Genomic DNA, 25,537 nt, shown 5'->3' on the forward strand with positions numbered 1-25,537 from the left:
TTTCCATCCTTTATTAGTTTCCTTCTGCAAGATAGCTGTTTAAGTAATTGTAAGAATATCACATTATCATGTTGAAGAAACAATTTTTCAACTAAGATCTTTTCTAGTATGTTATTAGTTATGACATATCTGTTTTCTGATATTTTTTCTATTTGCACACTCCTGTACTTATTGGTGTACTACACTGTAAGCTTTTGAGACCACAAATTTTATTTAAGAGCTTTTGTGCGGTATATTTTACTTGTTGTAAAGTACCATGTACACCTGTGGTGTCATGCAGACATAATAAGAAGTTTGAGCAGCAGCCCAGCAGGAGAACAGTTATGTATAAAATCGCTATTATTGATGAGAACAAGTAACGCTCATCTCCCCAGTCACAACCCTAGATTGCCAGCCCCAACCACATTCAGAGGGCCTCTTCCTTTTACATTTCTTTATCTTCCTGATCTGTTTTGCATTTCAGGAAATCTTGCCATATGATCCTCCTCCTTCCCTCAAGCGTTAGGCCTGTTTTACAGGATGCAACTGTGTTTTTTACATTTCTCTCAGCTCTCCTTCCTTCCTTCCCTGCCCGATTGTTATTTGCCTCCTCTCTGCACTGTAGAGACATATAAGGTTGCCGCCTGCCACTTTCGGTAACTTGTCCTTTAACCTGCATCCCACACTGCAGCCTCTGTGGGATTTAAATCCAACCCGGAAATTAGGACTCCGGCGCGCTGCCTGGCGGGAAGTGTAGTTCATCCCCATTCCCTTGGAGCGCCTTCGCACAGCGCCGGGGAAGCCGGTAAAAAACCACAAGTCCCCTGAGCCTTTGCGGCGGCCACCGCCCCTGCTACGCAGGCGCAGTGACGGGGGCTGGTTTTTGAATCAGCGGCGTTGTTATTGACGCCATATTGCTGGTGTGGTAGAGTCACAGAGGGAAGCGCCGCCGCCGCTCAGCCCCGGCCCCCGCCATCGCTCTTCATCGGTGGCCCCTGGCCGGCGAACCGAGCCCAGCTCCGCACCAGCGGCCCAGCCACGGTCCGGGGACCGGCTGGGGGGGCGGAATTCGCCAGGGCGGGACGGGCGGAGAGCGGAGCCGCCGGCGAAGGAGCCGCCGGGGGAGGGGGGGCCGGAGCCGCTCCCTGGAGAGGGCGATAGGAAGGAGGCGGAGGCCCTGACGCAGCCCTCCCCCCCATCCGCCGCCCCAGACGGTGGGGAAGGCGTCTCTGGGCTGGGCCGGCTGCTGCCGCCGCCGCCGCCGTCTTCCCCTCCCCTCGCACCGAGCTCCCTTCCCCCGCTCTCCCCGGGTCTCCGCAGCGCCCCCCGGCCATGGCTTGCGGCGCCACGTTGAAAAGGACTCTGGATTTCGACCCTCTGCTGAGCCCGGCCTCCCCGAAGCGGAGGCGATGTGCGCCATTGTCCGCCCCGGCCTCCTCGGCCGCCGCCGCCTCCTCCTCTTTCGCCGCCGCCTCGCCGCAGAAATACCTGCGCATGGAGCCCTCGCCCTTCGGGGAGGTGTCCTCCCGCCTCACCACAGGTGGGTGACGGGCGGGGGACCCCGAGGCGCGGGGGGGGGGCGGGGTGCCGGGTGGAAATGGGGGTGGGGGGAGGGTCCCTCGGCCCTGTGGGGGTCCGGGAGGGCGCGGGCGATGGCGGGGGAACCCGGCCCTGGGGAGGGGCGCGGGGCACTGGGCACTGGGTGGCGAGTCCCCTCCAGCCATTTTCTCTCGGGCGGCGGCGGCGGCTCGGACGGGGCGATTCCGTCTCGGGTTGGCATCGCCACGGAGACGACACAATAGAAATGGCCGTTTGCAGCAGAGGGGGAGGGGGCAGGGGCGGGTTGGGTCGACGTCGGGGGTGGGGGGTGGGTGCAGGCTGGAGGCGACGGGTCGGGAACGGGCTGGGAAGGGACGGGGGACTCGTAGGCAGGGGGAACCGGGCCGAGGTGCGGGGGGGGGCCCGGTTCCTTTGCGCTGAGGCGGACGTGGAGGGTTTCCTGGGGCGGCTGGATGTGGCTGGGGGAGCCGCAAGGGCGAGTCAAATTGCGGAAATCCTGGGGGTGGAGGGGGGTGAGCCTGTACGTAGGGGCGTGGAGGAGGCGTGATCATACCCTGGAAAGGTGCCTGGGCTCGAGGTCTCTCTCTGGTCCCCTTGATCGATTTGTTGCAGCCATTAGCGCCGGGAGCGAGGGTTGCCTGAGTGAGGCAAGCGGCGGCACCTCCCCTCCTGCTGTTCAGACATGGGGGGGGGGGGAAGCATGGCCTGTCATCAATCACCCACAAAACGCCACTTGGCAAAAGCGGATACAACAAAGGAAAGATGCCTTTTCCAGTCGCCTAGTGTGTGGCAGGGACAGAAATGACAGTCTGTGGTGTCTTTAAAGTTTCATGGAAAAGTCAAGTGATGAAAGCGATTGTCTTTAAATGCATGAGTTGCTTTCGGGCAAATAAAATGGAATTAGCAAGCTTCCTCTCCCATCACAAAGATGGAAGGAAAGAAACCTTTTCATGTTCTTAACAAGTAAGAGAAGATTCAACTGGTGGCCCCAAGACTCAGCTCTAGGCATGTTTGTGCAGTTGTTTCAATTTAAAAAGCAACTAGATCAATTTCACAAATGAATCTAGGAGAAAATTTTGGCTGGGTGTGCAGTCTGTTGGCTTCTCTGTTTTAGCCTACAGCTTCCAGTAATGCACTTCACAACGTTTGTCATCCATGCATGCAGTCATGAGTTGTGGTGCTGCTGAGGTGTAAATCTTTCCTTTGTGTGCAGAAAAAGCCTTTCCTAAATTGTCACTAACTCAAGTCCTTTGACTTAAATTTGTTACTCTTTTGATAAAAATTGCTGAATTCTTACATTTCCACTGCTAAATTGTAGTTTTAAGTTCTTTGTTAGTGGGACATTTCTGATCTTACTATAGTTTCTTAGCTCCATAGACAGCAGGCCCTGACTAAATACTTCTGACTCTATAAGCTATGGTCAAACACAAAGAGATTGCATTTAAGGAAAAATATAATACATATAGAAAAACGGTAGTTTCTTAAATTTAGTGACAATGACTTAACATTTTATTTTTTTTTAGAAGGGGTCTTGAATGGATTAGCAGTCAGCTATGTGAAGGATGACACTACATAAAGGCATTTAAATGTCTGTACATATGTAATCTTTAAGAATAAGTTGAGTTCGTGTCTTTTTAAAATACGAATTACTGTTTAAATACTAACGTTTCAGTTGGATAGTTTTTTAAGGAATGGAATGATCCATGATATGAATATTTAATGCAAATATGGCTTAAAAAAACTGGTCAGGACACTGCACTGTAATAGTAATGCATCTTACTTAAGAGGTCTGGAGAGAATTAATACAATTTCAAGGCATGGGTGTTGGTTAAAACCATTTTCTATTTTAATGCTAAATGGTCTTTATAGGGCCTTGGAGACTAAGATTTATTATTGGTCCATAACGTTGAGCATATGTAGTTGGTCTGTCATGGGTCCCTACCTCATCCTTCCTTTGAAAAAAGCACAAATTAATAAGGAACGGTGATTCTGTAATGGCAAGAATATGTACAATAATCCAGTACATTTATTTGAAGTGAACAAATTTAAGAAGGGAGGAAGGATTATTTTAATACATTGGTTACATTGGGAAATGCCAGTATCTAGGTAATTCTGTACAGCTAATCCAGATTCAACATCAGCCTTTCTTTATGGATATTTGTATCCATACACCAATTTTTAAATGGTCTTCAAAAATAAATAAAACTTAAAAAGAGATGTTCTGTCAACAATTGTCTATAATCTCACACAACTGTCTGAATTTCAATTCTTAAAATCTTGAATAATCAAGCATTGTAATTGCATCATACTTGTTTTTTAATTCCCATTAGAAATAATAGTGTTATGTAGGTAGTCCTTAAACTGTGTTTTGCACTACTAGTTTCTAAATTAAGATTTTTAATAAAGTGTAGTTGGTTTTAGTCTGAAAATGAAATTGGTTTATCAGACTAATTATGGTGGCTTTGTGAATTATAATATAGTAAAAGATAAGGTACAAATGAAAAAAAGTTTCTGTGCATTACTGAATGGTCTTGAACAAGAACATTGCTCAATTTAATTGGAAGTTATACATGCTCACCCACGGGTGGATTCTGACATAAAACTTCTATAATGCTGTTATAATGGGAGCTTTTCCTTTGCATATCTCTTTAGTGTTTACTGAGAATATTGGATTTCTGTCTAATTTTATGCTTTTCACTAAATGTAGTGGTAGGTAACATTTCTAAATTTTATTATTATTCTGGTCTTTCTTGCTAGTACAGTATTTGAAAACGAGAGCCTTTGCTTTTAAAGGCACACTGCAAAAGAGTCATAGTGCCTGTATGTATATTTAACCCACACTTTTACTACTTGTTTGATTTTTGCACTTCTTATGGAGAATGAAATTTACTCACAATAGTTAGTTTAGTAACAGTTAATTTCACTTACTGTTTCTCAAGTATAATGCCATAGTGCTTGGATTTTCAACACTTGAAGCTAGAACCTTTGTTTTTAAATTTTGTTTAATTAAAATATTTCTAGTAATTTGAAACCTAAATTGTGTGTGTAAAACAACTTGATGCTGCTGTTTAAATCAAGATGGTGGTACTTAAAACAAATACATTCTTTCTTAACTGTCAGTCCTGGTAGTTTAACTTCAGTTTGTGGATGTGCATCTCAATATTTCAACACTTAATTGATCTTTTCAGAAACAAATGTGCTATCTGGAAACAAAATGCAACTTGAATGGCAAATGGTGTCTACAAGAACACACGTATGCTAGCCAGACGAGACACCAGCTGTCTTAAATTAAGTATAAAATGCTCATAGGCAAATAAATGATGTATCTATTTGGAAGAGGGATGATTTAGGATGAAAATTATATATAACCAGAGGAGTGTTTTAATATTTTGTGGTTATTTGGACAGCTGTTAAGTCATTTTTAGTTTCTCAGTGGATTTGGCAGCTGAATTGTGTTTTGTGGTTTCTCATCTATACTTCCTATAGATTTTGTATCTAGTAGTGTTATGACTATTTTGAATTATTCTTCCATTCCATACCATTAAGTGTTGTGCATCTAAAGGAATTATCTATATTAACCTTTGGTTTAAAAGTTTAACTTCTGTCCACTATTCACAGTGTTCAGACAATGCTACTTACATGAAACAATTCTGGTAGGCAAAGAGTTACACTAACTTAATGTTAGTAAGATTCCCCCTTCTCCCCCCCCCCCCTTTGAGTAAATTAAAATATTTGTACTCCTTGCCTGAAATTCCTTGTTACATATGTTCTAGTTAAGATTTGACTAGGTAAGAATATTGTGTGTGTGTGTGTGTGTGTGTGTGTATGTATGTATGTATGTGTATTATATATATATATATATATATATATATATATATATAAAGTAACTAAAAGGACAGAGCACACTTTTTTATTATAATTTATCGTTAAGGTGTTTGAAGGGCCGGGATTAAACAAAAAAGAATAATCAGAGGTGCTCACTTTCTTGTAGAGGATTTCCAAGTAACATGAGTTAGAATACATGCTTATTGTAGTACCTCAAAAAGAGATCAGAGGGTGGGTCTTTTTAACTAAAAGGTTTTGGGTGAGTTCAGTGATTCTGAAAATAAAGCGTAAATCCAAAGGTTCTCAAACTTTTTTTTGCTGGGACCCCCTTTGAAAATATTTGAGGCTGTGATGACCCCACCCATGCCATGCTATCCTTACTTCTGCGCTGCTGCTGGGGGCGGCGCTGCCTTCAGAGCACCCCGTCAGCATCCAGCCACCCAGGTCTGAAGGGCTGTGGCTTATCAGCCATGCACGAGTTCTGGCAGCCACAGTCATGGCATGCATGGAGGCTGACAGCTCACGACCTCCCCCATAATAACCCCATGACCTCTTGAGGGGTCCAAACCTGAAGTTTGAGAACCCCTGGATTAGATTGTACTGGCTACAGGCTCTTCTGAAACGTAAGCTTTTAGGTATGAAACAGATTCCAAAGCAATAAAAATATAGTGCAGATATCTTGTCACTAGTTGTTTTAAATCTCCTTAACATAGATGGTGTAACTTTAGATGACTTCTCTGCATCTCTGCTCTAGATTGCATAGTGTACCTTTAAACAAACTCATATTTCAAGAGCATTCTTTCATGATAATGGCTGTTTCAAAGGTTAAATAGCAGCTTATACCTTATAAAATCATGAAAAATGTTGTATTTAGAAATAGCCTGAAAAATCTCTATTAAAAACACATGAGCAAGATCTTTGAGTTCATCTGTATTTGCAGTTTATTTTCCATCTGAAGTAATCATTCTCATGAGCATTTCCCTAGTAATTACTGATATCACAAACCAAAGATTATAGGGGATGGATAGCCATAGGAATACAAGGCCTCTCATTTTCAGATGTCATTGGTTCAAATCTAGGCTGAGATTGGTAGTGAATGAAACTAATTAAGAGAGTTCAATTTCCCACATATCAGAAATATATTTTTCAATAGTCACACATCCACATCACAAACCACAATCGCTATGTGCACCTTTATTTGTAGCCTTGGCAGAGAGGTCACTAATCGAACAAGTGTTTTTAAAAAAGAAAAAAAAAACATCTTCTCTTCTTTAACTGTAGTTTAGGATTGAAGTACATTGAGCTGAAGAATATTGTATAGCTCCTGACAGTGCTGTACCTCTTCTCATCCTTTGTGAGTACTAAATTATTCAAAAATGGGATTTTAACTTTCTCCTCACCTGCCCTTCTCCTCACATTGAAAAAGTGAAAAACAAGCAAGGAGAGATGAACTCCTATGAAAACAGAAGTCTGCATTTCTTGCAAATGTCCCTAGTAACTGTGGGTAAATGTAGAAAAGGAAAATTGGTGGTAAATAGTCTTTCACTTGTGGTATCATTGAATCTTTATTCATGAACAGAAGTTAGTTGAGGACTTTGCCATTCATTATGATCCTTGATCTTTCACAAAAAAATCTGCTATAATATCTATACCCAGTTAAAATCTAAAAATTATGCAAGAAAAGGAAATTGGCATACTTAGTTAGGAATAACTCTGTTGAATCTTCCCTTAAGCTGTCTTTCTCCTTTGACCTATGTATGAGCTATCGGCTCAGGAAACCTGATCCTTCTGTCTAAAGCCTAGCAGGCAGGCAAAGGCAGGGTACAAGTTTGAGCACCAAGACTAGCAAGTCTTGAAGGCCTTAAGAGGAGATATACCATGTTATTACTACCAGTAAGCAGAATTCAAATAGAAAAACAATCTTGTGCATGCACTCATTACCAGGACAGTTTGTCCTTGGATTATCATGGCAACATGCCATGGTTTTCAACATGCACCAGTACCATATAGCTTTGCTCCCTGAATGAAAATATACTGGCTGTATGTGGGCTTGTTAAAACAGTTTACCTCATTTTGAGAGGTGATTTTGAGTCTTTTTATATAGGTGCATAAAATGATTTCATCATACAGTGTGTGACATGATTAATAGGCTCATCCTCAGACGTAGCCTAAATGTTGAATTTAATCCTGTATTTTTAGCTTCTGGTTTGACACGTACAATTATGGTGATTGTAGAAAAATACAGAATTGTCATTTGTAGGGCATATTTCTCAGCCTATTCTATTATTTTTCTCAGCCTATTCTATTATTTTTCATTCCTTGACTCAGGGAGCTAGGATTTTCTGAAATGTCACATTATTGCAAAACGCACTAATGCTAATGTGAATGCCAGACCTGAAGCAGAAGGAGCAGAACCTTCATTAATTTGTGGTTCTGGATAACTGGTTCTCAGGAGGGCGCTAGTTCTGCACCACTGGGTCTCTTGAAAGGTTCTGCTGTTGGTCTTGTAAATGTAGGCACTGGCTCTGAAGTGTCAAACAATAAAATGTTGATAATGGTGCAGTCTGTCTTACACAGTACTACACATCTTTATTAATTAAATCCACATCTTTATTCATTTTTTTTCAAGATATCTCGGTTGGGTTGGCAGGTTCTGGAGTGGAGATGTTGCTAAATGAAGAACAGTGGGGCCTCAAATGATAACTCACTTCTCTCCCAAGTCAGCTTCCTAGATGGTGAAATAGGATAACCGCTCATAGAAGAAAACTTGGCTGTTGATCCCGGAATCAAGTGTGGTGGCATCAAATCAAAGGCAAATGAGCAAAGGCCTTAGCTAGTGAAAAGGTTTGTAAATAAGTGAGATCACAGTAACTAGGCATTACTGAACTGTACAAAAGTTCATTTAAAAAGGAACTGAAAATCTTTCTTACTCCTTTGATATATATAGATGACGTCATAATTAAGTTTTTTACTTGTCTCCTTTAAGAAAATCTCAGGATTGGTTAGGTTCTAAATATGGTTGAGCATTTGACTGGTGCAAATACAGTTGGTCAGATAATGTCAAAAAATGGTCAGATATTTTAAAGCACTACTTTATTAAAACAGTAACAAGAGTATGGCTTTATGGTCTCCAAAAGGCTTAGTCTTAGATCTTATGCCTAATTACAAAAACAAGTTATTTAATTGAGTTCCAGTGGGATAGCTGTGTTAGTCTGTTTTCAGCAAAACAACAAGAGTCCTGTGGCACCTTAAAGATTAACAAATTTATTTGGGCATAAGCTTTCATGGGCAGAAACCCACTTTGTCAGATGCATGAAGTGGAAACTTCAGTTAGGTAGGTATATATATACATGCAGGGATGGGTGAGTTACATCACAGTGAGGAGGACAAGTGTTAACGAGGTAATTCAATCAGGGTGGATGAGTCCCATTCACAATAGTTGATGAGAAGGTGTGAATGCCAAAAGAGGGAACATTATTTTTTGTAGTGGGCTAGCACTCCCAGTCTCTATTCAGACCTAGTCTGATAGTGTCAAGTTTACATACGAGTTCCATCTCTGCAGTTTCACACTGAAGTTTGTTTTTGAAGTTTTTTGTTGAAGTATGCCAACTTTCAAGTATGTTACTGAATGTCCAGGGAGTTTGAAGTGTTCTCCTACTGGTTTTTGGATGTTACCATTCTTGATGTCTGATTTATGTCCATTTATTCTTGTTTATTTCTTAATTAACTGTTATTTTAACTCAGAGATGCAAAATACAATGAAATTAAGTTCTAAAAAAAGAATTAGAAATGTTAGATGGGTATTTAAAAGTGAACAGCATTCAAGACTGAACAGTTACAAAAGAAAAGTAAAATTTAAACAAATAAAATAAACATAGCAATTATAAAGGAAAAATAATTTTTAAATGTCCTTATGTTAGGTGGGCAAGGGGAAAATTTTTTAAACATCTTTTGTCATCTCCTTCCTCCTCTTAGTCTGAAAAATAATCAGGTCTTCATCTGCCATTTTCTTTGCTAACCTTAAATTGTGATACATGATCACTGAGTTCTGGACCATGGAGATCTTGAATCTGTTTCTGGTTTTAAATGGATGATTCCCCAAACCAATCAATTTCATTCTGCAAGAGCAGTAGTACATGGAAGTGTTTAAATTAGTTTTTGACACTATAGCAAGAGTGCAAGGAAGACACAACCCTGTCCACCATGATGGAACAAATGTTTTTATTAAACTGCTGGGATTGCACTTCATGTTGTTTTATGACTTCATGGGCTGCTGCTTGCTTTACAGTCTGCTACTTCTGTCAGAATTTTGCTCATTTGTTTATCTTTTAATTTGCAGTGGCCACTATCGGGTCACAAGTTGAATTGAATTCATCATCAGAAAGGTCTTGGCCCTGAAAGCCAGGATCAAGAAAGTAGGAAGCATTATGTGCAAGATTGACTTTTCTTTCTTATTGTTTTGTTTATCTTTTTCTCTTACTCTTTTGTAAGTGTCCAGTAGTCTCACAAATATGTGTAATGTTCAAGAACTTGTTCTTGGTGTCACACAATGTAAAAATATCACATTCCATATTCTGAGTGGACTGATCTATGGGTTTAAGCAGTGAAACGAATTGTTTTGCACCCAAAAGACATCGACTTCAAGAATGTCAGTGTGAATTACCCCTGCACCCCGTTTTTCAACAGCAACTGATATCATCTTGCATATTTGAAGATCTTTGAGACATTTAATAGAAGGTGCCCATCAAATAAGACTAGGATTACTCAAAGATGAAATTGAGTGCTGTACTAAATGGCACTGGAAAATGGCTGCTGATGCTTTCATTTTTTACGTGTGATGAAAGAGTTGTCATATCTTCAATGTGACCAATGAAAAGTTTTGTCATTGGAAGCATGTCCATAATGCAGAAGGTGTGGATACTCATTTATCAACAAAGCCCAAGCAGCTTTCATGGTAGCCATGTTGTCTGCCAAAACTGAGATATAACCTTCAGTGTATCCAACTCATTGATTTTATTTTGCGGTTGATCAGTATTATTTGGGCTGTATGTATTGCTCAGTTGTGCATTGGAGTGGGTAAAATACTGGTTATGGATTTGTAACCATGAAGTTGATGACACCTTCACTACAAGCATTGCTTCATCCATCAGACACTAGAAACACTTGTGCAATAAAAACACCAAGCCTTTATTACATTATCCGTTTTGACATTCAGAAGACTTTGCAAGCCATTTCCTACTTGGAACTCCTTAAATTGGATGCAATTTCTGAAAAAATCCTAGCATATAAGGATTTTCAATTCTTTGAAATGGGTGTATTGCTGGTATAAAGACATCTAGCAAAGGTATGGTCAGGTTCATTTTTCAGATTCATAACACTGATTTAATGAACGTTTGAAGATTTTTCAGGAGTATTCAATCACGAAGCAGATAGAGTAGCAAAATTCTTATTAGAAGATGAAGAAATATAATTAGTATCACTCATGTCACTATCTTCGTCAGAAGACTCCACGCTTCATTATATTGCTGCCAAAGACAAAGTAGAAGGAGAATACACAGACGAAAACAAATTTTGAGTGCAGCCCATTTTTCCTTTTCTTGCTGTTTGACTGCAGTAATCTCTCTTTGACGGTAACTGGACACAGCATCACAATTCAACAAATTTTTCTTCGGGTTTTTTTTTTTTTTTTTTTTTTTTGTCTCATACTCAGAACAGCAATTGCACTTTAACAGGTCTCCCACATTCACATCTAGTAAAAAATTTCCGTACAACTAATTTTGACTTTCCTTGACTTGCATACTTTGTTACTGATATCTTAATACTTCTGGAATATTCTCTCGCTTCTGAAATATCTTTTATTTCAATCAAGCAGAACCCATTCAATGCTACTTCTAATGGCTGCTGTTCCAGAAGATTCCAGCCAGCCAAAATGTTTTTGGACATGCTGTCCTCTCCGCCTCAGGACCCTTACAGACTCCTTGATCACATGGAGGAGGCAGCCTCTCTTCCCTGCAGTAAACACAATGGACTCATAAGCAGCAGCAGCAGGAGGTGGAAGAGAGGGGATGCTACAAAGATGTGATGTCACACCTCCCCATTAACAATAAACTTAGCAGCCAGGTTTGGCTGGGGATACCTTGGAGTTATGAAGGGAATTGTTGTTGAGGGGGACGAGTAGAAGTTTAGTTACATAGGCATTTAATGTGGGTTGTTTGCTTTGTTGAGGATGGGGGAGTTGTTGGGGTGTAGTAGGTGTTACTTTTATTTCTTAAAGCAAGGGATTAAGGGCTATGCATCTTTGTGTTTGGGGAGGGGGTTTAATGACCTCTCCCCTGCTCCCACTGCTCCCTTCTGAGTTAATTTGTTTGTCTAGTCAGTTTAGATTGTAAGCTCTTTGGGGCAGGGAATATTTCTTTTAACTTGTTTAATGTGCATTGTAAACTGCCATGTACATGATGGCCTGGTTTATAAATAAAGATATACATACACAACATGTTAGTTCTAGAAAAGATTCCAGCGAAGCAAGAGTCAAGGGCTAGCTAAAATGGTTTTTAATTAAAAACTTATTGGTTAGTGTGACCTGTCTGTGCCTAGGGTAGCCCACTTGAAAATTCCAAGGTGAGAGCAGGCTGCAAAAGGAGAGCAGATTCTCCCAGCACTGGTAGGTAACACTCAAGGTAGATTCCCTGACCAGTCACAAACAGTTGCTTCTGATTTCCCACACTGGTTATCAAGAAGTTACAACAAGAAATATAGAGCCCCTTTCATTGCATTCCAATCTTTGGCTCCCAATCAGAAACTTGGTCTAGTAAAGAGATAAGTTATATAAACTCTATTCCCTTTACCAGAAATGTTCTCCTGATCCCCAAAGGATCAACCACATTGCCAGATCAATATAAGTTTGGATCAAAATACCACACTGCCAGCCAATCCTTTAGTAATTAAAACTAAAGGTTTATTATAAAAGGAAATAAACAAATAAGAGATGTTAAATGGTCAGAGCAATTAGATACATACAAATGAATTCAAAGTCCATATATATCAGATTCTCAGCAGAGTTGTGGAGTGTTCAGGCTTGTACAGCTCCTCTGGAGTACATCCAATACCTGGATGGGTCTCAATCTTTTGTTTCACAACTTCAGATGTAGAGTATTGATCCAGAGGTAGGTAGGAAGCAGGGATGAAGACAAAGTGGAGATGGTGAAGCTGCATTTTATAGTTTCTGCCATGAGGCTTGTACTTCCTTTGTCTCAAAAACAGGCACATGGGATGGAAACGCCTCAGAGTCTCTTCTTCAAAGGCATGTTCTTACATATCCTGGTGACTCATAAGGTGTAGCTCTGGGGTTCTTTCACTGGATTGATAGTACATTTGGGTTCCCTTGATGGGCCATTAAGCAGGCTTAGTGCTGCTGCCATCCTGTCTGGGGCTGTCACCCAGAAACACAGCACAAGTTTGAAATATAAATATACCCCACACATTTAGAACTGATAATACAAAACTGATACATACATATAAACAATATTATCATAGTTAGCAAATTATAACCTTTCTAATGGTACCTCACATAGCATATCTTGTAAAATTCATTGTAATTTTGCAATATTTATATCAATAGTATTATAAATGATCACTTATTCCAGAGAGCATCACAGTTCATTCTTGCTGGGATAGCTTTGTTAGTTCACATTATTTGATTTTCCCAACGTTCATTCTTTGGTTTGGCACTAGCATGTAGTAAAGTGAGTGATCAAGACATTTAAGAGTGTCACCACAATGTAACTCTAGTCTTCATAATGAGAATAGTGAAATGTGTCCCATCCATTTTTTGCCTTTTTATTTGCAGCTGTAATTTTAAATGATTGATTATTCGCCAGGGTGGGGTGACTGACTGACAAGAACTCTAAATTAAAATATATCTTTTGACCCTAATCATGCATATTATCCAACACTGTTTGGAAATGATTATTTAGCCTGTTAGCATAGGAAGTCATATGGCAGTATTGGCAGAGCACATAGAGATGACATTTAGAAGTGCCTAGTGGATGCTTTCTTCAATAATGTGAGGATATATGTAGCAAATGAACTTGTAACTTGGAGCATAAGGGACTGGTAGGCTGGCTAATAGCATAGGTCAGGAAACATGGGGGATTGAGAGAGTGTTATACGTTCAGGTTAAGCTTCACTTTTTTTCTGTCAACCCACTCAACTTAATGGATGCTGTTTATTTTCCTGCTGATAGGCAGGAAAATTAGGACAGAAAGCTGACTAATTCTGTATTGAAAATAGGGGGAGATGGGAAATACTAGTTTTTTGTCTGAGTTTAAATGCAGTAATTTTTTGTGTAAATGTTGACTTACCTTGTATACTTCCTATTGTTAGACTGTCAGAAATTATAAAGCTGAGTAACTACACTGTTCCTTAGAAATGGTGGCTCTCTGATTCCATCCTCCCTCCCTTCAATCAGTTACATGGGCAGTAGCTCTCCCATCCTCACTTATCCCAACCTGCAGCCTGATTTCTAAACTGATGTATTGGTTGAAGCATATAGTGCAAAGGCTTACACTGTAGGTGTCTGTGACATCCTTTTTCTTTGGGTACAGAAATCCACTATTAATTATTTTAATGTTTTGACCTTCTATAAAGCACTAAATTTACTTCAAAATGTTTGTGAAACTTGAATCTACTATAAGCACTTTGTTCAGACCGTTGTGTAAACCAGATGTTCTCAAACTTTGATCTGTAGAGCACTGGGTGGTCCACAGAGCTGTGTGATTACATGATATTGGTTTCTTCCAACTGCTAAATTGCCTCAAAGGTAGCTAAAATACAAAAATACTTAATTTTACTTTTCTGTGTGTGCAATTGCTGTTTTTCTGGCCTTGTCTTCACCAGGAAAAAGGTCAAGTTTCAGTTGGGCTTAGCCAGCTTGTGGTATCTAAAGACGACTTAAATGTGACCATTTTTTCTAATCTTAGTTAAGACAAAGCATATTTGGGTAGATAAAGACAGCGATTCATTTTTTTTAAAAAGAAATTTAGTTTTTATTCAAATGGATTTTAAATATTGGATTTTTAATATAAACTTTGTTCATTCCTTGCTTTCTTCCCATTTATAGTCTTAAAGTAGCTTATTTGTACTCGTTTTTTTAGTTCCCTAATTGTTAGTAGAATTTCAGATTTTACTTTTTTTTTCTCCTTCTTAGAAGTTTCACACTTATAATTCTCATCAATGCTGAAATGACAAAGCCCATGGCTTCATTAACATCCTTATTGTGAGAACAACAAATTCAAACACCATTGATAAGGCAAATAGCCCTTACTATATTTGCAGTTAACACCATTTTTCTGTTTATTGAACTTCCACAAATCAAGAAGGCTGACATGTTTTTAACTCCTCCATCAAGATGCGCAGTTTAATGTCAAAACAACGAGAGTTCTGTAGTACTTTAAAGACTAACAAATTTAATTTCAGCAGGCATAAGCTTTTTTATGTCAGTTTAATGTTTAAGTTTAATATCAGTTGGACTTGTGCTCTAAAGTCATTTGGGATTTTCAGAAGCACCATCTATCAACCCATAAATGCTTAAATATGGGGTTAGGAGCTGACTTTAGGCTCCTGTTTTTGAAATTTTTGGCTTATGTATAAAAAGTCACTAATTCTTGACGTATTGGAAGCTAAATAACTTCACCGTTAGCATCAAAGCAATTTTATCTTGAAGTGACAGAGATTTTGTGCGACCAAGAAGTTTTTAATTAAAAACTATTTTAGCTAGCCCTTGATGCTGCAGACATATAGACACATGCTAAATTATAAGCACACGGCCCATGATTCACATGACTGGAAGTCAGGGAGACTGTTCATGTTATGAACCTAATTACATGTTTATGGAATCAGGGCTTTAATTTTCACTACTTTGTGGCCTGTAGCGGTTCAGTACAAATGAAATAAGATACCATATTAGTTGTGGCTTAAACTCCAGTACCTACACTTAGAGCTGTGCAAATAATTTTGCAATTTGCTGGTCAAACAGAAAACTTTTTTTTAAAATACCTTTTCGGATAGACATGACAATTTTTTTTGTTTTGGGGCATTTTTATGTGTTTTTTCATTTAAAGTTAAGGAACTATGAAAACACCATTCACAAAACTAATAGAGGAGGAAGCGGTTGTGCCCCTTTTTATCCTATATCCAGGGGAGTGCTCTAACTAACTGAACTGTGTTCAGTGTCTTGTTCTGCCAGTTTCAGAGAAGGGATTTAAATATGGGTATTTCACAGAGGGAGTGCCCTGATCACTGGGATATTCGCTATTTTGGGGTTATCTTTCTCAGTCTCTTGTATAGAAGCTTGTTCCACTTTACATAAAAATTAAATATTCATTTGGAGCAGGGACCTGAATGCAGATGGTCGTTGTTCCCGCCCCTCCCCCCCATGAAGTGCCTATCACCAGGCTATAGAATCATTTTCTCTCTGGCCCAACTAAGCACCTGGAACAGAGATTGTTGTGGTGCTGCTAAATCAGTTTTTGACAGCAATAGGCTCTTCTGCAGGTGCAAAGAGTATTTTTAGTTTATTCAACTGGTTTAGTTCAAAATTGAGAAACGGAGTTGAAAAAGAAAGCAAGTTGGTTTGTTCAATCTGTGAATAAAAACTACGTGTGTGAGGATATTTACTAGTAAATAAAATCTTGAAGGCTGTGGTGACCAAAACAATAAGTTCAATTCATTAACTACAGATAATCGCTTTGTTTAATAATTCAGTTAGTTCTGAGTGCAAAACATGTTTTGAGACTTTTTCCTTATCCAGCACATGTAAGGTAGTTTTACTGAACTAATAATTATAAATTGCTATTATGTGCTTTTTTAATTGTAAATTTCCATTTAAATAGAGCTTGATAAAATCACAAGTAAAAATTGATCTAATAAATGAAATGCAACATTCACCATTTTCTAACATCATAAAAATACAAAAATTTAATCTGAATAAAGTGTGAGCTAAGCATATAATTGGTTAAATACATATGGATACAGTATCTTCCTGGTTAGCAAAAAGAAGCACCAAATTTAGTGCAAAGGCGATGTTTAGTTGCAAATCAGCATGTTTTAATGGTTACCAAACAATGAGAATCAATCTTTCTTTAGAAAAATAAGTACAGATGCAAAACAAGACTAAAATCAGTGATTTAAATCAAGGTTTCTTGCTTGCTGATTTAAATAATTAAATGTGGTGATTTAAATTGCTTTGAGTTAAATCAGTCCACTGTGCTATTTGCCATCACTCGTCCCAAAGTTATACATAACCATTCCATTGAGAAAATATTTCAGTTTTTTATCTATCAGAAATGATAGCATCTTCTTTGAGTTCCTTGTATCTTGGACAGTAGAGGAGAAAATGTATTAGTTTTGATTGTTCACTGTATGCATGCATATTGCCTATTTTGCTGTGTAATGGACCTGGAATAATCTAGCTTGTTTATCCTTATTACTGTGTAGCTGCTTTTTAGGTATTTGTCCAATACCTTGAGTCTGAGTGGGATTCTTTTATTCCATTATTTTGGAGGGGTTATTGGATAAAGCCTGTTTTTTTTTGTTTTGTTTTTTTTCCTGTTTGCTGTTCTAGTGTTTTGTGGTGGACAGGAAGAAGTTACACTGTTTTGGCTGAGATGGCTTCAGAAATTATCCTTTTTATAAAATAAGACAAGGGAGTTACCTATGTTATATTCATAATTGCATTTGAGAGAGAGTTTCTGTGTATACCTCATATTTATTTGCAGAACTGCAAACTTCTGTTGTGGTTTTGTCATGTTTGAAGTTTAATTGATGTCTGTATAGTTGGTGAGCCCAGAGCTTTAAAGTTTACCTGACACGAACTAGCCAGAGTGAAATAGATGTGGTGCCACGCTCATGGAATTTAAACTGTAGGGGCTTGTCTAGATGAACTCTGAGGCTTTGTCTACACTAGTACTTAAGCCGACAAAACTTTTGTCGCTCAGGGATATGGAAAAAACACACCCCTGAGTGACATAAATTTTGCCAACATAAGTGCTTGTGTGGACAACACTGTCGTTGTAAGTGAAGTGTAGACTAGCCCTTACATTAGACTGTGGAAAGCTGGGGGTGGGAATATACCCTGCACTAGATTGCTGTGGTCTCTAACTGTCCATATGGATTTTGCTGATGTTCATTAATAATTAAATGCACTTTGATCTAGTCCTCCTTGAAACAGGTGCACATGAAAAGTTAAACTGCATCAGGCTAGAGTAGATTCACACCTGAGTTTGTCACAGACTGTTCATGTAGACAAGCCCCAAGACAGTTGAGAACTGCTGCAATACATGTTTTTTATAACCCGGAACACACTGTAATTCAGGCTTCCTTATGAACCAGTTGTCCTCCGTTTCACAATTGCATAACATCTCTGTAACTTCTGCATCACTTACTTTTCTATACAAGCAATATCAAGGAAAGTATTTAAATGTAACTTAGCAGTTGGAAATGAGGCCGTAGCGCCATGGTGGCCAGCAGGGGCTTCCTGGACCACAATTTCACAGCGTCTGCTGTACTATATTTCATTGTAAGCCATTGTACATACACGTTTAGAAATGGATTAGGAGCTTAACTTGCTATGTCTCTTGCTTTCATTATATTTTTCCTTTCTGGCTTCACTCCAATTTTTTAATACTCTACAGTATGATAGATCATGGTGTATAATCCAAGTGAGAAGCCCCCTTGCTGAAGGTGTGGGGGATACCTACCAAGGTTCTGACATTGTCCCTGCCCAGGGGATCTGTCTTTTGTAACCTCAGGCTAGGAGGTGTCTGATATTTGAAGCCTTCAAACCCCTCTGACTGCTGAAAAGGGGAGAGAAAAATCTGAAAGGAAGAATAGTGCTGTGGTTAAACCTTTGGACCAGGAATCAGAAGATCAGTTTCCTCTTGCTGGCTCTGCCACCGACCTGTCTGTTTTTGAGCAAGTCACAAGCCTTTGTGCCACAGTTTACCAACTGGACAGTAGTGTTTAATTAATCCATTAGGAGGTGCTTAGATACAGTGTTGCCCACAGGATTCTGTACAGCTGCAGTGAAAACTGAATAGTCATGTTGCAGTTTGGCAGAACACTGAGGAGCAGCAGGGATATACTGACTAGAGATGTCTGTGGATTCAGAGAAACAGCATTCAATCGCTTTATGTTTAGTTGATATTTGGAAAGATATCTTTGCCCTAAGGACTAGAAACTTAATTTTGTAAAATGAAAGTCTAGATTGTACAGAAGCTGATGATCATCCTGGGAAGCGTCTTGCTGTGGGCAGTAGATTTTTCAAGCTGTGGTTGGACCTGCAGAAATCTGAAAAATGCCTGTGGGAGAGGGGTGTGTTTAGGCCTGTAGCATCTGGAGGCTTTTTTTAAAGAGCAGAAAGCCTGCAGTGCTTTTTCTTTTAATTGCCTTTGAAGCTTTTTGTGTCTTGTGAAGTTGGGGTGGTGTATGTAGTTCCCTGTATTATGTTGCCTAATTCAGGTGTTGATGCTCATGGGAACTTTTTGCCTATGAAAGTTGCTAGAGGTAACTGTTTAATTATAGAGGGGAACATAGGAATGACTTGTGGGGTGAGGGTAATGGAGGGATGTTTAGATAACACTTTGTATGTTTCTTCTATAGATTATCAGATCCCGGATTTTGAAATAAAATTCAAACTAGTAAAACATGTAAGAATTAGTATTTTCTTATTGTATAGTAGTAACTTGAGGTAATGGGATAGCAGTTAGTGTAATTTAAATTGATTTTTTTTAAATATGCAGCCACTAAAAAATTCGTGTGGGGTATAATTGTAAAATTACACTGTGTTTTTTGTGTGCATATTTTTTATGTTTAGAAGAGCATATATACCAGTGGTTCACAATTCCTTGAATGATGATTTTTCAGTTGCTGTATTTTAAATTATTGAGGTTAGATTATTACAGGTACTTAAATGTTACCAAACTATGCAAATTTTGAACTCAAATTGTCATCCTCCTTCAAAAGAAAGCAAAACTTTATCTATGAAATATTACTTGTCTAGTCCATGGCTTAGAAAGCTTCTGATCCTGAAAGTTTTTGTACTGATTTGCCTAACAGTTTATAGTCCTGGCAGGTCTCAAGATAATAGCCCCACTATACAATCATATTCTGATTACTCTTATTTTCTTCCCCATTTAAGATCCAACATGTCATTAGTCTCTCTGAAAACAGTTAGAAACCAATATTTCATGCTGTCTGAAAGCTTGGAGTCTGTGCTTTCAAATGATTGTTTTCTAATTATGGAGGTTTGCAGATATCCACTTTTGATTAAAATGAGATTTAAGGTAGGGTCAGAGATGAAGAGAGGTAGTAATGAGAATAATTGTATTAAAATCAAATATGTCAACAGAAGGTTGGTAATGCTGTTAGAACTGGAAGGCTGAAACTCCCAGGTTTCATGAAATGAACTTCTTTAAATGTCAGATTCTTTATTTATATTTGCATTTTACAAATTAATATAATTGATAAAATAGCCCTTTAATGGGTTGCAAACTACACATATCACTTTTTAAAAAAAGTTTTAGGCACGCTTATTGATACTGTTAATTCTCCTGGATGCTTTGTATCTGAAATAGAAATACAGTTCAGAGGAATACTGAAAATAGTCATTATTAGGTTAACTTTTGTTTTAACTTTACTTTTAGAACAAATTCTGTACAACATAAAACAGGAGTACAAACGCATGCAGAAGAGGAGACACTTAGAAAATAGCTTCCAGCAGACAGATCCATGTTGTTCTACTGATGCACAGCCACATGCATTTCTCCTTACTGGACCAGCTTTGCCAGGTATCTAGTACAATTCTGTGCAACTTTGATATATACATTATAATTCCATGTGTGTAGATAACTTTTCTCATGTTGTCTGATTCCCAGTGAACTGTCTCTTGCTCAAGGCATATCCTCACTGTCAGTGATGTTGAATTCATTGCAAGCATTAATGTTGTCTTGGCAAATTCCAGCTTTTGATTAGAAGAATTAAAGTAGTACACTCCAAGAAGCGTTTGTTAGCTTATTCCCAGTAAAACGTTCTGTTTATCCTGCAAACAAACTTTTTCTAGGCTGTTGAACAGCAGATGTCTTTACAGAAAGATCAACTGATACTTTAAAAACTGATGTAACTTTACTCATAATGAATGCCTAGGATCCTTAATGAAGATGTTTCTTTAGCAGTGTCAGATGTCTTTTCTTTGCTGCAATAGTCCATTTTTGCATGTAGCAAACACTATTTAACAATTTTTTAAGCTTTTATTATCCTTACAGCATGCTGAACTGAGAGCCTAATTTTAAATTACATCCTTTTAAAGTGATAGTATAAAATATTAACGGTATCGATAAAACTTGAAAGTATCCAAAAATTAAAGCAAGATTTTGCCAAATATTTTGTTTGGAGAGCACATTTAATGTAAAAGAGATGATGTACAAAATTGGAAGATGTTGAATAATGATTTTGAATTACTTATGTATAAATATTTAATCACAGGTACTTCATCTGCAGCATCATCACCATTGAAAAAAGAACAGCCCCTGTTTACTCTCAGACAAGTTGGAATGATCTGTGAACGTTTGCTGAAAGAACGTGAAGAGAAAATCCGTGAAGAGTATGAAGAAATTTTGACCACAAAACTTGCAGGTGTGTGAAAAATTAAAAGTAACTTGAAAACACGGATTAATATGTTTGCAACTACAGTATTTTCTGTAACTTTAATGTTATGCTCTGTATGTGCCTGACCTATATTGGCTAAGAAATGAGATGTCCAAGTTGAAAATTTGTTTCCATTTCTGGACATAGCAAAGGTGATAACATAGTGTCTGTCTTCTGTGCTGCTCTGGACAGAAGTTATAACTTAAGGGATTTTATACCATCCATTGGTGGAAGCAGAATTTTTATTTCAAATAGAACTTTCTCTTGCTGGCATATTTGAGCTGACCATCTCCTCCCCATTTTCTGCCTCCACAGAGAAAATGGCTTCCTATTCTGCTTTCTTAAGAGCCATTTGCAAGGAATTTTTTTCCTTGGGGAAGGGTTTTTTCCTTTATTTTTTACAGGAGTTTTGCATTTGACATAAGTGCATGGGGCTGATACCTTTGGCACTAGAGGTTTCTCATTTACCAGTCCTGATCCATAACAGACAACCAGTAATGTTTACTGCTTATGATCTTTTCCATAGTTACTTTCCTATTTACTGCACAGTGGTTTGTCTGTTTCCTCTGCTTCTGCACCCCTCTTCATTGTGGGTAATTGCATTCATTCCATGTTCTTTGTGCTGGATTGCTGGCTCATTTATAGGTAGTTCAATTAGTGGAGGCAAGGAACTTTGACTGTCCTTGTGGATGGGCACCCTACAGGTCCGTCTTAGACCCACGTCTTTAGGCTCAAAGCAGTGTAAAAATACAGAGGTAACTAGTAATTTTTCTACCATATTCACTTTTAAGTGGCCTCAGTATTCCTAAATACCTGCATGAGGTGGATGGCTTCCTACTGCTGTAGTACCTATTGTATAACTTGAGTGTTTCCCTCAAGATCATCAGATGCATTCTTTCCTAAGTGTTTTCTACTGTGTTATTATCATAATAGCCCAGTTTAAGACCAGAATGTTTACACATTTGTATCCTGGATAACGAGAGGTTTCCATCCTAGGGAGACTGTCTGCATGACAACCACTTCTGTGGCAAATCTCTAGTAGACAATGTCTCTGTCAGAGTTCCAGTGGAGACTAATATCTTGGGGTAGGGAGCCTATATGGTGATTAGTATGCTTTTAGGGCAGAGGTTACGAAAAAGGTGTTAGAAATGCTATAGGATAATATTACCACATCCATATATGGAGCCAGGACAAGTGTTCTATAACATATAGGCACTTCTGAGGAAGGAAGTGCTAAATTAAAACCCAGAGCAAGTCCCTCAGCAAGAGACCAGTTAAGTTGTATCCCTTTCCAAGATGCATCCTTTCCAAGGTGATAGCTAGTCTGTATGAAAGGATAAATCAGTAGGAATCGACTTTGGGAAATTCTCTAACTGATCTTAACCAAATGGCTTTCTCCTCCTAAGGGGACTTGTTCACCTCTTGGTACTTTTCAAAGTTCAGATTCTCTCTTTACTTCTATGAGTATTAGGGTTTCTTCATAGTTTGTGGGAGAGCTCCTTTTTTCCATCTTCCATTGTGTATGGGTGTCTGACAAACCAGGGAACCTTCCAGTTAATGAACCTGATTCAGTGGAGTTCCTTGGGTCTTCCTGATCTCCACTACCTGCAGCTTCTCACCTGGAACCTTAATTAGCATTCACTTAGGCTTAGGATCATTCAGAGATTCTAGCCTCAGTAGGGCTCTGGCTAAAAACCTTAGTCCTCTTCTGTTCCCTGTGAAAGTTACTCTGGAGTTCCCTATGTAAAACCTTTTCCAGGTCTGAGAGTGTTCGATTCAGGTCACAGGGTAATAACATATATACTGATGTCACCTGCTGCATTCTTAAGCACCCTGATATTTCTCATTCCTTTGTAGTTGTGGTGATTATCTACTTTTAAAGCAACCTAGAAAAGCCCAGTGTTCTAATGTAGCGCTGCAAGCTGTCATTAAAACTAATTTCAGCGAGCCAGCTGTGGGTTTGTCCCTTTTTTGTGACGTGCAGTTTGAGGGGAATGATAAAACATGAGATGGTAGTGTTGAATAATCCGTACTTGACCCCTATCTACTCTATCAACATTTATTTCATTGATCTATTTTGCATGGCATAAAAAGAAAGCCTTGCCTTTTTTTCTTGCGAAGTTAAACTTGGTACACTCACTTCTACTGTTAATGTTTGCAGAACAATACGACGCATTTGTGAAGTTCACGCATGATCAGATCATGCGACGATATGGAGAACAGCCTGCTAGTTGTGAGTATCTCAGCTTTTAACATTCAACAGGAGCACTGCAACTCTTAAGTGTTCAGTAATTAAAACAGCTGGTAGTACCACTGTTTTTTGTCTAGTTTTCAGCTGAAAAGTACTAAGTTAAAATGTTTACATTCAAGATGCTGTGGAGAATTTAGGGTGAAATGAAAATGTGCTGTATAATATGCAGTATATATGCATCAGAAAACTTTGCTTCCTGGAAGCCATGGGGGATTTACATTGTAAAGTGATTTTTGCTATTGTTTTCTTAACTGATTTATATTAGATTTGGATTGTTATCTTGGCACTAACTTTCTTTTCCCCCCTTCTTTTCAGATGTTTCATGAATCATGTTTTCTGCATTTGTGGGCTGCCCTATACACCCTGTTTAATTGTTGCAAGCTGTCCCAGTAAAGACTTGCAGCAATGCCATATTTCTCCCCTTCTCTCCCCCCCGTGAACACAGGTTATTTCAAGCTTTTGTCAGTGGCAACCACTCTTATGCAGCAACTGGTTTTGGAGTGCTCCCTGATGTCAGTACCACCTGGATGTGGACCTTTGCTACCTGTAATAATACCAGTGGCCTCATTTGCTGTATCATTACGATTTGGCTTCTTATGTTAATAAGTTTGAAAAAGTAAAGGATTAAAGCTGGTGTTCTAGAACTTGCCCTTCACTGGTTTGTGTAAATAAAAATGTAGAATGACACTTCTGACTGAAGTTAGTGTGGTTTTCATAACTGTGCACTACAACAAAACTGTAATCACAGTTAAATTAGAATGTAATCCCAGGACAATTTTAAGCAAATAGCCCACAGTACTGCCTGTGAAATAGTGAAGGAGGGCATTTCTGTATTCCATGACTTTTTTGGGGGTTAAGAATGGGTTTATATGATTTCTCATTTTTGTAGTTTTTATTTATTCTATCAGTCTTTAACAAATGTTTATTGCTGCAATTTTTCAGTGTATCATTGTTTTACTGCCCTTGTAGTACTGGAATTTAGTTGGAAGAATAAAACATTTACTTCTAATCTGTTTGGTTTTAATATGCAGGTGGCACTTTTGTGTATGAATAAAATTCATTCATGTTTAAATGAAAACTTTATTTACTAGCAACTGAAGTAGATGGGAGTTCAGTTTAGAAGAGGGAAATGGATGGAAATATGGAGTAATTCTGCAAAGGTTAAGAGATCACTCCTCTGTTAAATTTGGATGAGTTGCTTCATGTGGAAGCATGTTTTTTATTTCACTGACCAAAAGCTTCTGATTTAATATTACTAACTTACTGAGCACCCCCAGATTTCAGTGATAAAGAAATTTGTTCATAAGACAGACCTGGCTATTTTCTCACTGTTTGTAGGAATATAAGCTGTTTAAAACATAGCTTTTGATTAAACTGCAGTAACCAGATGTTGCTGTATGCACATTGTAGATCTTGACATCCCACCCCTCACTACTGCGTTGGGAAAAGGCATATTTAGTTTTATTTTTGTATTTAAAGTTGAACTGCAATGGTTAAGACTCTAAATTTTCAGATGTTGGGATGTGAGCTAAGTCCTGCTTGGCAGACTGGCTCTAACTGTTCTTAGCAGCATCCATTTTTGGAAAGCCTTCCTCTTCTCTTCAATCTCTCATGAATCCTCATTTATTGGAGTAGCAACATCACTAGTACCAAAGTTATGCCAATAGTTCTATTTTTAATCTGAATTTCTGTGGGCTGCACACAGTTTAACTCCTCTGTGCGTGGACTGTTGACGGTTGGACGACAGTATGGTAGACCAGGAAGCAAACCCATCTAGATCCTCATCCTCCATTTTATATACCGGCCTTTTTCCTTCTTCAGGTACAGGGAAAAAATACTAAGAGCCATTCCTTTCAAAACCCAAAGCAGGGAATATGAACTGCCATCCCTAATGTGTCTGCCTTGGACCTGATTCTTAACCCTTCTCCTTTATGTTGATCATTTTAGTGTACTTTTCTGCTGTTGAGCTTTGGATGCGGGAAAGACCACTGCTGCATCAGAGTGGAACCCTACCTAAATACCAGTGTCATAATATATTTGTCTCTTGAATTGTTGTTCAGAACATCCCTCCTCCTAACTTGATAGCTGAGTGGTGTCCACAGTGAGTGAATTATATCAACAAGAGAACTATCCAGTACAAATTTCTTAATATGCTGTGTTGATCTGGCATCATAGTAGTTCTCTTAGCCCCACTCTAACTCCGGTGTTCCCCAGTAGTCTCTT

The 25,537-nt window shown here is 38.8% G+C and overlaps 2 protein-coding genes and 1 long non-coding RNA gene across 4 annotated transcripts in view; 1 reads left to right on the forward strand and 2 right to left on the reverse strand.

Annotated features, from left to right (window-relative positions):
* The window catches only part of LOC137161454 (uncharacterized), a 34,201-nt gene extending 32,029 nt beyond the window's left edge, over window positions 1–2,172 (reverse strand). Inside the window, exon 1 of the long non-coding RNA XR_010922076.1 lies at window positions 2,093–2,172. This is a non-coding gene — a long non-coding RNA (uncharacterized lncRNA). The remainder of the gene's footprint in view (window positions 1–2,092) is intronic.
* Window positions 882–24,323, forward strand: AKIRIN2 (akirin 2). The gene is made up of 5 exons (XM_067560717.1): window positions 882–1,519; window positions 20,064–20,207; window positions 20,902–21,051; window positions 23,225–23,296; window positions 23,630–24,323. Exons 1-5 carry the CDS (start codon window positions 1,312–1,314, stop codon window positions 23,638–23,640), a joined length of 585 nt encoding a protein of 194 aa, XP_067416818.1. The 5' UTR covers window positions 882–1,311; the 3' UTR covers window positions 23,641–24,323.
* The window catches only part of ORC3 (origin recognition complex subunit 3), a 92,237-nt gene continuing 86,412 nt past the window's right edge, over window positions 19,713–25,537 (reverse strand). Inside the window, exon 18 of one of the 2 annotated variants that reach the window (XM_067560710.1) lies at window positions 19,713–19,985. In XM_067560710.1, the coding sequence (XP_067416811.1) occupies window positions 19,962–19,985 (24 nt within the window). In that variant the 3' untranslated portion in view covers window positions 19,713–19,961. The remainder of the gene's footprint in view (window positions 19,986–25,537) is intronic. The other variant, XR_010922075.1, reaches the window with a different exon arrangement.

The sequence above is a fragment of the Emydura macquarii genome, unplaced genomic scaffold, assembly GCF_026122565.2.
Source record: "Emydura macquarii macquarii isolate MOO-44397 ecotype Brisbane River unplaced genomic scaffold, CSIRO-AGI_Emac_v2 contig_2297, whole genome shotgun sequence".
NCBI lineage: Eukaryota > Metazoa > Chordata > Testudines > Chelidae > Emydura > Emydura macquarii.